The 16,056-nt window shown below is 46.4% G+C and overlaps 1 protein-coding gene across 1 annotated transcript in view; it reads left to right on the forward strand.

The window, feature by feature from the left end:
• The window catches only part of LOC147692397 (cytochrome P450 2A13-like), a 326,869-nt gene that overhangs the window by 254,805 nt on the left and 56,008 nt on the right, over positions 1 to 16,056 (forward strand). The window contains exon 7 of the mRNA XM_086938614.1: positions 11,103 to 11,290. Coding sequence (XP_086794740.1) covers positions 11,103 to 11,290 — 188 coding nt within the window. The remainder of the gene's footprint in view (positions 1 to 11,102; positions 11,291 to 16,056) is intronic.

Here is a 16,056-nt window from a genome sequence, read left to right on the forward strand (position 1 = left end):
CTACGCATGCCATACCTCCCTGGACTCCCCCGGGTGTCTACTTTTCAGAACTGTTTGGGTTTGGTAGTTTCCAAAGAATACCACCGAGCCCCGGGCCAAAGACTCAGGTGCCCCCCCCAAAAATCAAGGTTGTTTTGCATTTGGGTATTGTAAATTCACCACCGTACAATTTGAACCGTTTCCTGTTGCAGCCACTATGCCTACCCACGCAAGTGAGGTACCATTTTTATCGGGAGACCTGGGGGAACGCTGGGTGGGAGGGAATTTGTGTGAGCCCAGTAATGCCACGCTTTCCCATGCAAAAAAGTGTGAAAAAAATGATTTTTTTTAGCTCAAATTGAGGTTTGCAAGGGATTCTGGGTAAAGGAACGTTGGGGGATCCACGCAAGCCATACCTCCTTGGAAGCCCCCGGGTGTCTACTTTTCAGAAATGTATGGGATTGGTAGGTTTCCCTAGATGGCCGTCTAGCACGGGGCCAAAAACACAGGTAACCCCTCTTGCAAAAACTGGCGGTATTGACATTCAATACAACCAGCTTTTGCAAGAGGGGTTACCTGGGTTTTTGGCCCCGTGCTAGACGGCCATCTATGGAAACCTACTAAACCCATACATTTCTGAAAAGTAGACACCCGGGGGCTTCCAAGGAGGTATGGCTTGCGTGGATCCTCTAATGTTCCTTTACCCAGAATCCCTTGCAAACCTCAATTTGAACTAAAAAAAATCATTTTTTTCACACTTTTTTGCATGGGAAAGCGTGGCGTCACTGGGCTCACACAAATTTCCTCCCACCCAGCGTTCCCCCAGGTCTCCCGATAAAAATGGTACCTCACTTGCGTGGGTAGGCATAGTTGCTGCAACAGGAAACGGTTCAAATTGTACGGTGGTGAATTTACAATACCCAAATGCAAAACAACCTTGATTTGGGGGGGGGGGGCACCTGAGTCTTTAGCCCGGGGCTCGGTGGTATTCTTTGGAAACTACAAAACCCAAACAATTCTAAAAAGTAGACACCCGGGGGAGTCCAGGGAGGTATGACATGCGTAGGTCCCCCAATGTTTTCCTACCCAGAACTCCTTGCAAACCTTAAAATTAGGTAAAAATATCACTTTTCCAAACTTTTTTGCGTGGGATCTCCGTGCCGGCAAAAATGTCCTACCACCCAGCGTTCCCCTTGTTCTCCCGAGTAAAAGGATACCTCACTTGTGTGGGTGCCCCAAAGCAGAACAGTCCGAAAATGAATTTTGAAAAAGTAGTATTTGAGTTTTACAAATTAAGCCCCCTGTCTTAGACACAGGCCTTTGGCCCACCCACACAAGTGAGGTATCCTTTTACTCGGGAGAACAAGGGGAACGCTGGGTGGTAGGACATTTTTGCCGGCACGGAGATCCCACTCAAAAAAGTTTGGGAAAGTGATATTTTTACCTAATTTTAAGGTTTGCAAGGAGTTCTGGGTAGGAAAACATTGGGGGACCTACGCATGCCATACCTCCCTGGACTCCCCCAGGTGTCTAATTTTCAGAACTGTTTGGGTTTGGTAGTTTCCAAAGAATACCACCGAGCCCCGGGCCAAAGACTCAGGTGCCCCCCCCCCAAAATCAAGGTTGTTTTGCATTTGGGTATTGTAAATTCACCACCGTACAATTTGAACCGTTTCCTGTTGCAGCCACTATGCCTACCCACGCAAGTGAGGTACCATTTTTATCGGGAGACCTGGGGGAACGCTGGGTGGGTGGAAATTTGTGTGAGCCCAGTGACGCCACGCTTTCCCATGCAAAAAAGTGTGAAAAAAATGTTTTTTTATAGCTCAAATTGAGGTTTGCAAGGGATTCTGGGTAAAGGAACGTTGGAGGATCCACGCAAGCCATACCTCCTTGGAAGGCCCCGGGTGTCTACTTTTCAGAAATGTGTGGGTTTGGTAGGTTTCCCTAGATGGCCGTCTCGCACGGGGCCAAAAACCCAGGTAACCCCTCTTGTAAAAGCTGGTGGTATTGAATGTCAATACCACCAGCTTTTGCAAGAGGGGTTACCTGGGTTTTTGGCCCCGTGCTAGACGGCCATCTAGGGAAACCTACCAAACCCACACATTTCTGAAAAGTAGACACCCGGGGGCTTCCAAGGAGGTATGGCTTGCGTGGATCCTCCAACGTTCCCTTACCCAGAATCCCTTGCAAACATCGATTTTTGATGAAAAAATCTGTTTTTTCACACTTTTTTTGTGTGGGAAAGCGTGGCATCACTAGGCTCACACAAATTTCCTCCCACCCAGCGTTCTCCCAGGTCTCCGGATAAAAATGGTACCTCACTTGCGTGGGTAGGCATAGTGGCTGCAACAGGAAAAGGTCCAAATAGTACGGTGGAGAATTAAGTTTTCAATTTGAGAGCGTGTGATTCAAGGAAATTGTGACAGACAATTTCAAGTTTGCAGGAGATTCTGGATAAAAATCAACAATAGACTTCACCAGAAAGACATGACCATATACTTCCATGGTTTAACAATAATAACTAAATTTTGTAAGTTATTTATAGCGATAATGTACACCGTAACATAGTTACTCAAAAGTCAAACATTCAAGGCACGGCTAACTATTCCTCAAAGACACACACATACAGGTTGGATTTGGCACGAGGGCGAGTGATGGTTCAGCACATAAAATTTTATTAACAAGATATTTAAAAAAATAAAATGCTCTGTCAATAAATAAATGCATAAAAACCGAACCAGTGACTCGCAACTCGTGAGCTGTAAAGCCACGACAAGGCACCAACCGTTTTACAGGCCATTCACGCGCCTTTCATACCTGATACAAACCAGACCATTGACACCATCCGGAAAGAACAGCAACACATTACAATAATCACAATAAGGGACAAGGTACACCCTACTTCAGAAAGAGGTAAAAGACAAACATTACTGCACAGCCATCTAATCCGCAAGCACACACACATTCTGGTTGGATTTGGCACGAGGGTGAGTGATGATTCAGTACATACAATTGTATTCGCAAGTAATTTAAAAAAAATGAAATACACTGCGTGTATTTGAAAGTATGATAAACTGAACCACTGACTCACAGCTCGTGAGCTGTAAAGCCACGTCAAGGCACCAACCTCTTTACAGGCCATTCATACACCTTTCGTACGTGTGACACATACAAAACATTCACACCGCCAGCCGCGGACCCATCACATTTCAACACTCACACCAGCAGACAGCGCCATTCAAGGGCCCATCACTTTCACATGCCCACAATTCTGACATTGCAACAACACAAAATGATGGACTGCGTGGAGTGTCACTCACCTAGCAGTGTGTGTAGTGACCAACAGAAAGTAACTACTCACACACCGCCAGCCGAGCGCCAGTCCACCGACACCACCATCCAAGCACCAGACCATGCACACCACTAGCCAAACACCACTCAGCGCACACCGACAGCCAAGTACCACTCCACACACACCACCAGCCAAGCAACACTCCACGCACACTGCAAGCCAAGCGGCACTCCACACACAACGCCAGCCAAGCACCACTCCGTGCACAGACAGCCAAGTACCACTCCACACACAACGCCAGCCAAGCGCCACTCCACGAGCACCACCATCCAAGCACCGGTCAATGCACACCACCAGCCAAACACCACTCCACACACACCACCAGCCAAGCACCACTCCACGCACACCCCAAGCCAAGTGCCACTCCACAAACACCGCCAGGCAAGCACCACTCCGTGCACAGACAGCCAAGTAGCACTCCACGCACACCACCAGCCAAGCGCCACTCCACACACACCACCAGCCAAGCGCCACTCCACACACACCACCAGCCAAGCGCCACTCCACACACACCACCAGCCAAGCGCAACTCCACACACACCGCCAGCCAAGCACCACTTCGTGCACAGACAGCCAAGCATCACTCCACGCACACCACCAGCCAAGCACCACTCCACGCACACCACCAGCCAAGCGCCACTCCACGCACACCACCAGCTAAGGACAAATCCAAACACAACACCAGGCAAGCGCAAGAGCACGCACACGGCCAACAAAACACCAGACCACGCACACCGCCAGCCAAGCACCAGTCCACAGACACCGCCAGACAAGCACCAGTCCACAGACACCGGCAGCCAAGCGCCAAACCATGCACACCGTCAGACAATGGACACTACACGCAAACCAACATCATACTTTAGTTTTTTTTGAAAATAAAAGAAAAACAAAAACAAATTGCAAATTGATACAAATCTACTAACTCAACAACTAAACTAAAAAGACTACACAAATGCAAACTTTGAAACTGAACAATAAGACCAACCAGTTCACTTTACCACTCATTGATACTCCCAAAAAATCTTTTGCGTGTGGTACAATCTAAAACAAGCAGGTACACACAGCCCGGGGTTTGAAGGGCAGTCAGGGCAGTACACACGAACCTCCTTCCGCAAACCTCTTCGCCAACAGACTCTACATCTCCGACTGGGAAAGTCTTTTGAGGTTGTAGGAGGAATTGTATCAGGAAAGTGGCGATCTTTCAATCTGGCAATATCCTCCACCACTCCAACTCTAGGAACACTTGCCTGTTGCACTAAAACAAGGCTGCCTATTACAGACTCCTGAAACTTTTCAAAAGACAACTTTGACTGGGGGACAAGATTTCTGGAACACAACAAAAGCATTAAAGGTTGCCAAGTGGAAAAGATGGATAGCCAACTTCTTGTACCAAATGTAAGCCTTACGAAGAGCATCATACGGTTCCAACCTCTGATCTACTCTGTCAACACCACCCATGTACTTATTGTAGTGCATTATGCACACAGGTTTGCGCACTTCTGCAACCTGACCCCAAATAGTCACCGGTTCAGTGCTTTCATCATGTATTGTAGTCGACATGTAGACATCTCTCCTGTCTGAAAACTTCACAGCTAGAAGCTCCTCACAACGCAATGCACTACACTGTCCCCGAGCAAGCTTCTGACACACAAGTTCTTTTGGGAAACCTTTACGGTTTGAGCGGATTGTGCCACAAGCAACAGTGTCCACTTTGCCCAATTCCCTGAACAACCGCACACCAGTGTAGAAGTTATCGACATACAAATGATGGCCTTTGTTAAAAAATCCACGACCAAGTTCCCACACAATTTTCTCAGTCACTCCAAAAGTCGACGGACAACCAGGGGGGTTAATCCTGGATTCCTTACCAGTATACACCCTGAAATTAGAGACATATCCAGTCTCACTGTCACACAGCATATACAGTTTGATTCCATAGCGTGCCCTCTTACTAGGAATGTATTGCCGAAATACCAAGCGGCCTTTGAACAACAGCAAAGACTCGTCCACTGCAATTTCTTTCCCAGGATAAAAGATCTCAGAAAATCGATCAACAAAATGATCAATGACAGGCCGAATCTTGAAAAGACGGTCACAATCAGGGTGATCTCGTGGCAAAGCAAGACTATTGTCAACAAAATGCATCATGCGAAGCAGAAGCAAATACCGATCACGACTCATGACTGCCGGAAATATAGCTGTTGCCATCAAGGGACTAGTAGACCAATATGAAGCCATTGATGGTTTCCTAAGCAAGCCCATCAAAAAAGTTAAACCCAAAAACTTTTTCATCTCCTCCAAATTTGTGGGAGTCCACCGGGTAGCTCTAGCGTGGGGCTTAAGGCTGGCACTGTTCACCCTCAAAAAATGTTCAGCATACAAATTAGTCTGCTCTACAATCTCTGCCAAAAACACATCATCCATAAACAACTTGAAAAAATCAATAGGCAAAAAGTTTTCAGTGTTCACCCTACACCCTGGAACACCAGTAAATTCAGGCAATGCCGGCTGCACCATGCCTGGTGCAACCCAGAGGTCAGAACTTTCAACATCAAGTCTTGCAGCCGCAGGCTGCCGCCCAGCTGCCTCTCGTCTCACTGCACCAACTGGAAGTCTAGCAACCCCAGGCTGCAGCCCAGATGTCTCTTGCCGCACTATTGGCACAGGAATGTCCTCCGCAACCACAGGCACAACAATGCCCTCTGCAACCACAGGCGCAGCAATGTCCTCCGCAACCACAGGCACATCATCCACACCAAAAGTAGCTTCATCAGCACTCAGAGTGTCTTCATCATCAGATGAAGCCATGTGTAGAGAAAACTCACTACCTGAATCTTCACCTCCCACCTCTGGATCAGAATCAGAGTCAGACTCTGGACCATGGTCAGAGGAAGAATCAAAAAGCAATCCAACAACTTGCTGAGCAGTAATCCGGTGGCTAGCCATTATCCTTACAAATAAAGGAGTCTGCACAAACAACTCAACAACCCCAACACTGCGCAAAGTAAGATAAAAAATGTAAGCCTTTTTAAAAAAAAACGAATTTAGAAAATATATACAATTCACTTACAAGACACAACTACACTCACCAGCACCTACTCTGCAAAGACACAGCAAAGAGGCAACGATATCCCACTAGAAAGAAGAAGAAAAAAAACTTACATCTACAGAAGGACACATCAAAAACAAATGCAAAACATGTTTTACAATCACAACAAACAGAAACCAAACATACTCGTATTTTACTACACACTTTGCAAAAAAATACAATCACAGTACAATTGAACAAAAAAGAGGTCTCTTACCAAACACATACAACTACAGAAACAGCAGAACAACAGAACCACCAGTAACCGCACACTGCAACACTCTAAAGAGAAAAAAAAACAATACACATTAGAAGAAACAAAAACAACACACATTACAACAGGCTATGTCACAAATGGGGGGTCTGTCCCCAAGGGGGGGAGATTATAAATCATTATAAACGTGGGCCCCCTGGAAGCAACCCTACGGAGGGCAGAGAGCCCAAATAAATACACGGCAGAACATACTTTTGAAATGGGCACAAGGAAGCAACCCTTGGCCAAGGGGTTGCTTCCTTTATAAATAAAAATCAATCCCTGGTGTCTAGTGGGCTTTTCTGCCCCCCCCTGGGTCCAGATGCAGCCCAAAAAACGGCCGATCTGCCCCAGGGGGGGGGGGGGGGGGGGCAGAAAAGTCTGAGAAATGATTTGCCCCCAAAAGGAAGCGACCCTTGCCCAAGGGGTCGCTTCCGATTAAAAAAAAAAAAGTAATCCCTGGCTCTAGTGGGCTTTTCTGCCCGCCCTGGGTGTAGATCGGCCCAAAAAACGGCTGATCTGCCCCAGGGGGGGCAGAAAAGTCTAAACATTATTTGGCCCCAAAAAGGAAGCGACCCTTGCCCAAGGGGTCGCCGCCTGCACAGTTTTTTTAGCCGAAAAACACTCCCTGGTGTCTAGTGGGGCATTCCTGGTGCACGATCGCAACGCTGTGCGCGATCGTGCACCAGGAATGCCCTGCATTGGGACATCAGGGGAGAGGAAACACAGTTTCCTCCCCGCCCGATGCCTCAAGGCACCGAAAACCGGCCCCCCCGCCCCACCAGAGCACCAAACACGCACCTTGCTCCTGGACGCGCTGGAAACAAATGGCTTCCAGCGCGTCCAGCGCTTCCTGATGACGCCGGCGCGCGCTGTGCGCGCTGACGTCACCAGGAAGCGTGGGGGGGCCAGGGGGTGGCAGCGAAAGGTCTTCCGCTGCCACCCCTGCAAAAACAACGAAGATCCCTGCACAAGGGGGGGAGCGCCAGCGCTCCCCCCCCAGGGCTGTACTGATGACGGAACGGTTCCGTCATCAGCACAGCCCAACCGATGCTGATGACGGAACCGCTCCGTCATCAGCATCGAAGGGGTTAATAGGCCCTGGGGACCACATTCCCGGGGCCAAAAACAAAAATGAGGAGGAAGCTCCTCCCACTCCCCAACCCTTCTTGGACCCTGAGTACCCGATCTCCCAGAGCCTCCCCAGACAATTTCGGGCCCCGGGGCCAGGGAGGCGGGCTTGCATCCTCCCCCTCAAGCCATTTTTGGCCTTCAGATCCCCATCCCCTGTGGCTATTTCTGTTTAAAAAGGGAGGGAGAGCTACATGGCACCTTGCCCGAGCCTTATCAAGACCCAGGGACCTCATCTCTGGGGCTGAGTAATTAATAAAGGGAGAGGGCATGCTGCCCCTTCCCTGAGCCTAATTAGATCCCTGGGACCCTATCCCTGCGGCAAAATGTAAATAATAAGGGAGAAGGGTGGGGTGTCCCCTCTCCTTGACCCTTTTCAGGCCCTTGGTATCTCATCTCTCAGGGCCAAAGTCAATTAAAAAGGGGAGGGGCATGTAGCCCCGTTCCCGAAGGTTTTTTGGGCACAGGTAACCCCATCCTTTGGGGCTAAATGTAATAAAAAAGTGGAGGGGGCACAAAGCCCCCTCTCTGAGTCTAATAAGGCCCCAGGGACCCCACCCCCCAGGGCCGTAATTTAGTGGACAGCAGTACTCATTGTGCCATCCACAATATTGAAATATTGAAAATGCAAACACAAATTCAGTCCTACCTGGCTGTGCAGTTTTAAAACGGCAAATTCAACCTGTCAAAATGTCCCCTTTTGATCGGTTTAAAGTGTCCTTTTTTAAATAAATATTTCTGAAAAGATGCTTTTAGAAAGTTATCTTTTCTAAAGCCACTGGATGCCCATTTCCCTGAGCTCCCACTGTGACTTGGCAGAATAGCGCCCTTTATGAGGTGTGAAAAACTGATTTCAGAGCGAGACAAAGGCCTTGGGTGTTCTGTTGCTCTGACGGTGTGACCATCTGGGTTCTGCTTAGTCACTTAATTAACTTCAAAACGGCCTGCCATATCACAAGCCAATGTTAGCTGACAACAGAGCAGGGTCCTTCTTTGTTCTCCAAACAAGGAAGGCTCCCATTCCAGAGGGAGAGGGGCTGCCACAGAATTGGTCTAGATTGACCACAGAAGAGGGGTTGCTCATTTACCCAGCCATACCTCTGGCTGGGGGGGATATACAGGTTCTGAACAATAGGAGAAGTGTTTTGCTATCATGGACTGTGGCAGAGATGCACTGTGGAATTGTTTCCTGTAGGACACACTTGAAGTGCTGCAAAAGTGGGTAGTATCACACATAGGAACTGTATCCCATTGAGTAGAGAGTGGCCAGGAGGTACCACCTCCCACAGACTGGTGCCAGGCATCAAACTGGCACCCATAATACCTTCCTGAGATAATTTTCTGAATGTGTGGAAGAACAGAAGCAAACTGTGCCTGTTCTCTGTTACCTGAAAAGATTCCTAAAGACTGGACCTGCACTCCTTCTTGTACAGAGGGCAAAGCAGTGGATTTCAAGGGTAATAAGACTGACCTCATGTCAAGCTATAGGGAAACGAAAAGGTACCAGAGGCATTTTCACCAACTTCCCACCGGACTATTCCCAAATGGCCCTACCCTGGGCCCTGCTAGATTGAATCTGTACCTCCAAGTGCAGTCTCCAAGGTCCTGGGCCCCTTGGCTGGTGTCAAAGTGTACTCCCCCCAACTTTTCCTGAAAACTGGGACTTAGCAACTTTTAGCTTCAAAGACCTCCAGCGGACAAGGACCATCCCGCCATCCAAAGAAGGTGTGTTGGTGCTATGCCAAAGATTCAATTGCTCCTGCTCAGCGTTTTTCCACAGCCTAATATCCTTTTCCACAGGCTCTGCCGACAATGTTAACTGGCCTCATGGAGCTCTGTTCAGCTTCAGCCTACAGCCATGGCCCACTGAATAATTCAGAGTTTTTAAAAAAGTGACTAAGTCTGAACATAGAGTGGGCAGTGGCACCAAAGGTATCAGCCAGCAAGGGACCTTCTATGATATGAAATTCAAATTTCTACAGCTTCAAGCTTTGCACCCAAAAGTCAACAGCTTCACCGGGTCCTCATAGTGGGTATCCGATGACATGAAGTCCTCTTTGGCCACAGCCTGCTGCCTTACCCCACTGAGGATTTTTTACTTCCATTCCAGAGAAAACATCTGATTGAATTTTTGTTGTTTTGGTGTAATTTTATGTATTAAACCTTACTCCATTTTACTAATTTGGTTTTGGATTTTTCTTTAATTGTGTTTTGACTTTATCACTGTTTTGGTACTTTATTAGTACTTTACCCATTGCCTCTACGTTACTCCTTGCCGCTCTGTGCCATAGCTCTCAGGGAGTTGAGCTTGGATTATTTTAGTGACTTTGAGTGTTTACCCTGCAAGTGACGTGGTTGTTACTTGAGGTGGATACTGTCTCCCCTCAACTAATACAGACAATGCCTACAGTCACCAAACCCTATTTAGGATGGACTGACCATCACTAGGAATCCCTTGGTTTCTCCACCCAGGACCGTCATATGAGGTATTGTCTAAGAAATCTTTCCTTGTTCACATTTAATAATTATAAATATTCAGTACTTGAATAATTCACTTTGCAATATTACCTTTCTGTTATGATTAGTTCTCACTTTTAATGTTAACCGTCATTAAAATTTGATCCAGTGTAAATGCCTACATCTTTGAGCACCAGCCAGAATGAAAGTGTCAGAGATATGATATGAATCAGGATATCCATTATAATAAGTGCTAAATACTTGCTCTGTGTCTCTCAAAACAGAGAGTTTATGCAACAGTGTACATCGGATCATATGTGGCAGAATGGTCATGCAGATCACTAGTGAAGGTTATTGGTGACTAAGCAAAGCAATTATGGTCCATTACTTTGAGACACATTTTTTTATTTTTACATTATAAATATTTATATGATTGCATGCCACCATGTTAATGTTAATAATATTGACATACAATAACTTTGCATCCATTACTTCAATCTTCTGCTACACAGTAGGTGGTATCAAGAATAGTAAACCTATACTTACAACATAGCGGTAAATTTATGTAGTGGATGTAATCTTACTGCAATGTGCTATATCTCATGTGATAAAGAGACCCCCAGCATTTACCTTTAAGAGCTCAGGCACATGCTTTGCTCAAAATCTTGTAATGTTCGTTCAAGCATCAAAGGCAGGAGTAGAGGCAAGGTTTCCAAAATACAGGTCAACACCATGTCCAATGCTTCCCACCCTCTTCAATTTGCAGTTTGTTTTGCTTTAGACAACTAAGATGTGCTATAATATGGCAACAGTATCATCACCATCACTTCTCTCCTCAGAAAAGATACATCAGGAGATCGACAGAGTGATTGGCTGTAACCGCTGCCCTTCCATAGAAGACCGAAGTAAGATGCCATACACTGATGCTGTGATCCATGAGGTTCAACGATTCAGTGATATCATCCCAACGGGGCTCCCACATGCTGCGACCCATGACTTCCAGTTCAGAGGCTACACGATTCCCAAGGTAATAGCCACATCTCATGCCTGTCTCATTCAATTGTTCTTAGGCTTTAGTAACTAACAGTCTTCTCTTCAAATGATTTATCTCTGCAAGTAAGAAGATGGTATCTATATTGCTGCAACCAGTCCAAAAGACTTTCCCAAACTACTGAATGTGCCTGATACATTTTAAATTTTTGCACAGACTCTATCGCACCCAATAGCACTCCACAAAATGGGTCTGGCTGTGGATGCGAGATGTATAAGATGTTCGGCACCCGAAGCAACATTTACACATTTCACCTGGACATGCCCAAAAGTAGCGGACTACTGGCAAGATGTGTGTACAATTATTAGCCCCATCACTTCCTAAACCATCATGCCTGACCCCCTCACATGTCTATTGGGACATGTTAAAGACATTCCGGATTCTAGCCATCGACTGATCGCATTGCGGCTGGTGCTGGCCAGGCACAGGGTGACGATTCACTGGGGCCGCAGGCTGGCACAAATGCCAAAATACTGGCTAGCAGATGCAGCACACTGCCAGACGCACCTAACTGAGTATTGGAACCTAATGCCTCTGGCCACACGGCATCTGGGCCCCCCTGGAAACATATCTCTGCCAACTAGACGATACTGAGGAACTCTCTGACCGTGTCTCTAGTCCTGCAGCCCTGAATGTTATTGCAACCCCTGACAGTGACAGACCCACAACTCTATAATGTGGAAATATTGAGACATATACAAGCCAGCCCAAGATATTGCTTGCATGTCTGGATATTCACCAAGTTGCCATGTATTTTCTATGTTCCGTTGCCGATATGATACTCTGCCAAAGACCAGAACTGAACTGTATAATTGAATGCACAACATGTAACATGCCTTACTTTCAATAAAGTTTTAAAAAAAATAAGACTATCTGACACAACAATCATCACTGAACAGGAACAGTAGTGTAGTGATATTAAAGGCTTGATTTAGACCTTGTATATCACAAAAATTAGGCTATATGCAAGAGACCTTAAGAGAAGAACTATCTCAAGCTTATAAAAGCGAGTCTAATGTTTTATTTTGCACAGACACTTTTAATATTTTGTGGTCTCCTATTGAGAAAGGCAATTCCAAGAATTGTAAGAGGTGGGCACACTCATGTAATGTGACATGCTTCTTCAAATGCAAAAAGAACAATTGATGAACAGAATGCAGAACAATGTCATACATTCACCCCAGCACAGAGATCTGGACCTAAATCCATTGTTTTTTTGCTTACCATGCCTTTCCAGTTTGGACCCATCCATATGCAAATCAGTATTGACCCTGAGTCCAATGGGAACAGTCCAGCCCGAACTGCCAGGCCAGGTCCTCCCTGGACTGGAAACAAGCATCCTAGGACCGGTTTCTGGGTATTACCCTTCATAAGCCAGTCTAGCTTGAATCCAGTGGCACAGTGAGCAGGGGGCCCACGTCTGGGCATACCCATCCCACTTGGGGTGAAAAGTGGTATGCCCAGATGTGGGTACAATGCTCTATGGACCCTATTCCCCTGAGGCACAGGTCTAAACTGGGTTGGCATGGTGAGCAAAAGAATTATGGGATTAACCCAGATCTCTCGACTGGGGGTGAATGTATGATTTATTCAGAATTCCGTCCATCATTTGTTTGCGTAGCACTTTTCACCCCAAGTGGGATGGGTATGCCCAGACGTGGGTCCCTTGCTCACTGTGCCACTGGATTCAAGCTAGCCTGGCTGATGAAGGGTAATACCTAGAAACTGGTCCCAGGATGCTTGTTTCTGGTTCAGGGAGGACCTGGCTTGGCAGATCAATCTGGGCTGTTCCCATGAGGCACACGGGCAAGACTGATTTGCATATGGCTGGGTGTAAACTGGGGTGGCATGGTGAGCAAAAGAACGATAGATTTAACCCAGATCTCGTGACTGGGGGTGAATGTATGATTTATTCAGCATTTCATCTATCATTTGTTTGCATAGCATGCTTCATCATAGGCCACCTCTTCCCACCCTGGTAGGATGGCACCACCAGGGTGGAATCAACCTTGAGTAGGGCTATCCAGAGGGAGTTCTTAGAGATTTCTTTTCTACTCTGGCTAACAGTAGTCTAGTTAGTAACTAAAAATACCTCAAGAGATACCAACAAGTATTCTTTCATTCATGTGGTACCTTGTGTAAGAATACAAATGATTATCATAAGGTAATGGAGGGGAATGATATTGTGATCCTTGCATCACCAATTTTTTTAACAACATGTTTCTGCCCTTCTTACTAGCCTAATTGGTCTGGGACATTCATCAGGATTTTTTCTACACTTTATTCCCCCTACCTTATCAGTAAGTCAGCATGACGACGATGTAATTATGCTCTAAGTGTAAAGAAAAATTGAGAGGGCCTACCTGAGATAGAGACATCTGCTTTAGATACCCGTACTTGTGTAGCTACTTGCATTATGGTCTGTTATGGGGGGCACATCCTGTAGTCACACATCCGTCAAGGAACTGTGACCTCTCTGATCCTAGCCATTCCCTTACCAACAGCCATCTGGTCGGATGATTTACATCTTTACAGGACTTGTCCTGCTGTCAGTTTTTTGCCGGTCTTCTGCCACCTTGGCATTCTGGCCGCTAGATTTAGGTGTTTTTCTGGATACTGAAGGGAACACTGCTGCAGACCCTCTGCTTCCACCAGATTCTTTCTCCAGCTCCCACGGCGTCAGAGGCAGAAATTACTGTTGCAGGCAGTCCTGCCAAGATTCCCAGGATGGTGGGATATGATACAATGGTTGTAAATAAAGTATAAAACTCCAGCAGACCTAGCAACTACCAAAACATGCAGGTGATGGGTTGTGCACTGTTCCACAGGAGAGGTCCCACTTGCTTCAGAATGGGTACCAAGAGAGTGTGAGTTCTCTCCCTCATGGAAGCATGGGGTATGCAACTGAAAGGATTTGTGTCAATGAAGGGAAACCCATGTTTAGTTGGATAATATGGTATAATTGTGTTCTTGTTGAGCGTCTAACACTGCAGGCTCAAAGCCACTAGAATGTGGCACAAGAGACTAAGGGCCCGATGTAGGTAATATTGATTTACCGATTTTTAATTACCGAATTTTACCGATTCGGTAATTGAAAATCGGTAAATCAATGTGGTTGACATGTAGGTATTTCCAGATGTGGAAATACCGATTCTGTAACATTCGGTATTTACCGATTCTGTAAATACAGAATCGGTATTTCCCATTGATTCCTATGGGCTTCAAAGCCCATAGAAATCAATGGGAAATACCGATTCTGTATTTACAGAATCGGTAAATACCGAATTTTGCAAGGGTGCAGGGGGTGTCACTTTGACACCCTCCTGCACCCCACAAATAGGCATGTGCACCATGTGGCACACAGACATGCCCTAAGGGCATGTCTGTCTGTCACATGGCTAGGTGTGCATGCACACATGTGCATGCACACCTGAAATCGGTATTTTACCACACAATAGGATTGTGTGGTAAAATACCGATTTTGTAGGGCCTTTGGGACTCAGAAGAGTTCCACCTACATCTGAGATTTACCGAATCGGTAAAAATACCGATTCGGTATTTTACAGAATCGGTAACTTTACCGAATCGGTAAAGTTACCGATACTGTAAAATTGTGCCCCTACATTTCAAATCATGTATACCGGTCGGTAACGGCCGAAAATACCGATTTTCGGCCGTTACCGGCCGACCTACATCTGGCCCTAGGGCCCTTCTGCAGTAGAGCATACACAATGAACCTTCTTCAGGGTCCGGGGGAGTGGCCTTGGAAGGTGAACTACTGAGGAACACCTTGCTGCAAACTGCACAGTGCCTGCTTCTTGAAGAGAGGCCCCTGGGGGCCTGAGGGGCCCACTCCATCTGAATTGTAGCTGTTCTAAATATTTGGATTAATAATATTGCTGATGTACTTGATAGTGGATAATAGAGCTGTAAACTAGGTATTAATAAATACAGAAATTCAAAGTGTGCACATGCCAATTGTAGGGGAGAGTAATCATCAGCTGTTATTGCCCTGTAGGCAAGAGAATACAACCTATTAGTACTAAAACCTCCAATACAATTAGCAGGGCTGCAAGAGTAGCAGCTGTCTCTTACCTGAAGAGATTGAAAAAAATGGCTCAATTCCCTTGTGAGAAACAGTATTTTTACAGATGGCTGTCTGGGCTCCTCCCTTTAAATGGGAGAAGCCCACCCAGCCAAAAAATGTAGAAAAATGATTGTTTACATTTTATTTGGCTGATTGGGCCAATCTGCATAGGAAGAGGTTGAGGCATTCACCACCCTAGGCAGTGTCTTAAACTAGCAGGACAGCATAGATTACTATGTCAAGGCAAGAATCCACAAAGCAAGGGATGCCTTCATTCAGCTGAAGAAGATCTGGAGCTCCAAGGACCTCCCACTGCAATCCAAGATCAGGCTTTTTAACACCAATTTAAAATAGGTCCTTCTGTATGGAGAAGAAGCTTGGAGGACCACAATGACCACCGCCAACAAAGTCCAGATCTTCAGCAATACCTGTCTGATGAAAATCCTCCAGATCCACTGGCTAAACACCATGAGCAACAACGCCTTATGGAAGTAGGCTTTCCAACTCCCTGCTCACAAAGAAATCATGAAAGGTTGCTGGGGCTGGATGGGTCAAGCCCTCCGCAGGCCTGCATCAAACACCACCAAGCAAGCCCTGACCTGGAACATTCAAGGAAAAAGGAAAAGAGGAAGACCAGGAAAACACCTCGTGCTGA

This window comes from Lissotriton vulgaris, chromosome 9 (genome assembly GCF_964263255.1).
Source record: "Lissotriton vulgaris chromosome 9, aLisVul1.2, whole genome shotgun sequence".
Classification (NCBI taxonomy): domain Eukaryota; kingdom Metazoa; phylum Chordata; class Amphibia; order Caudata; family Salamandridae; genus Lissotriton; species Lissotriton vulgaris.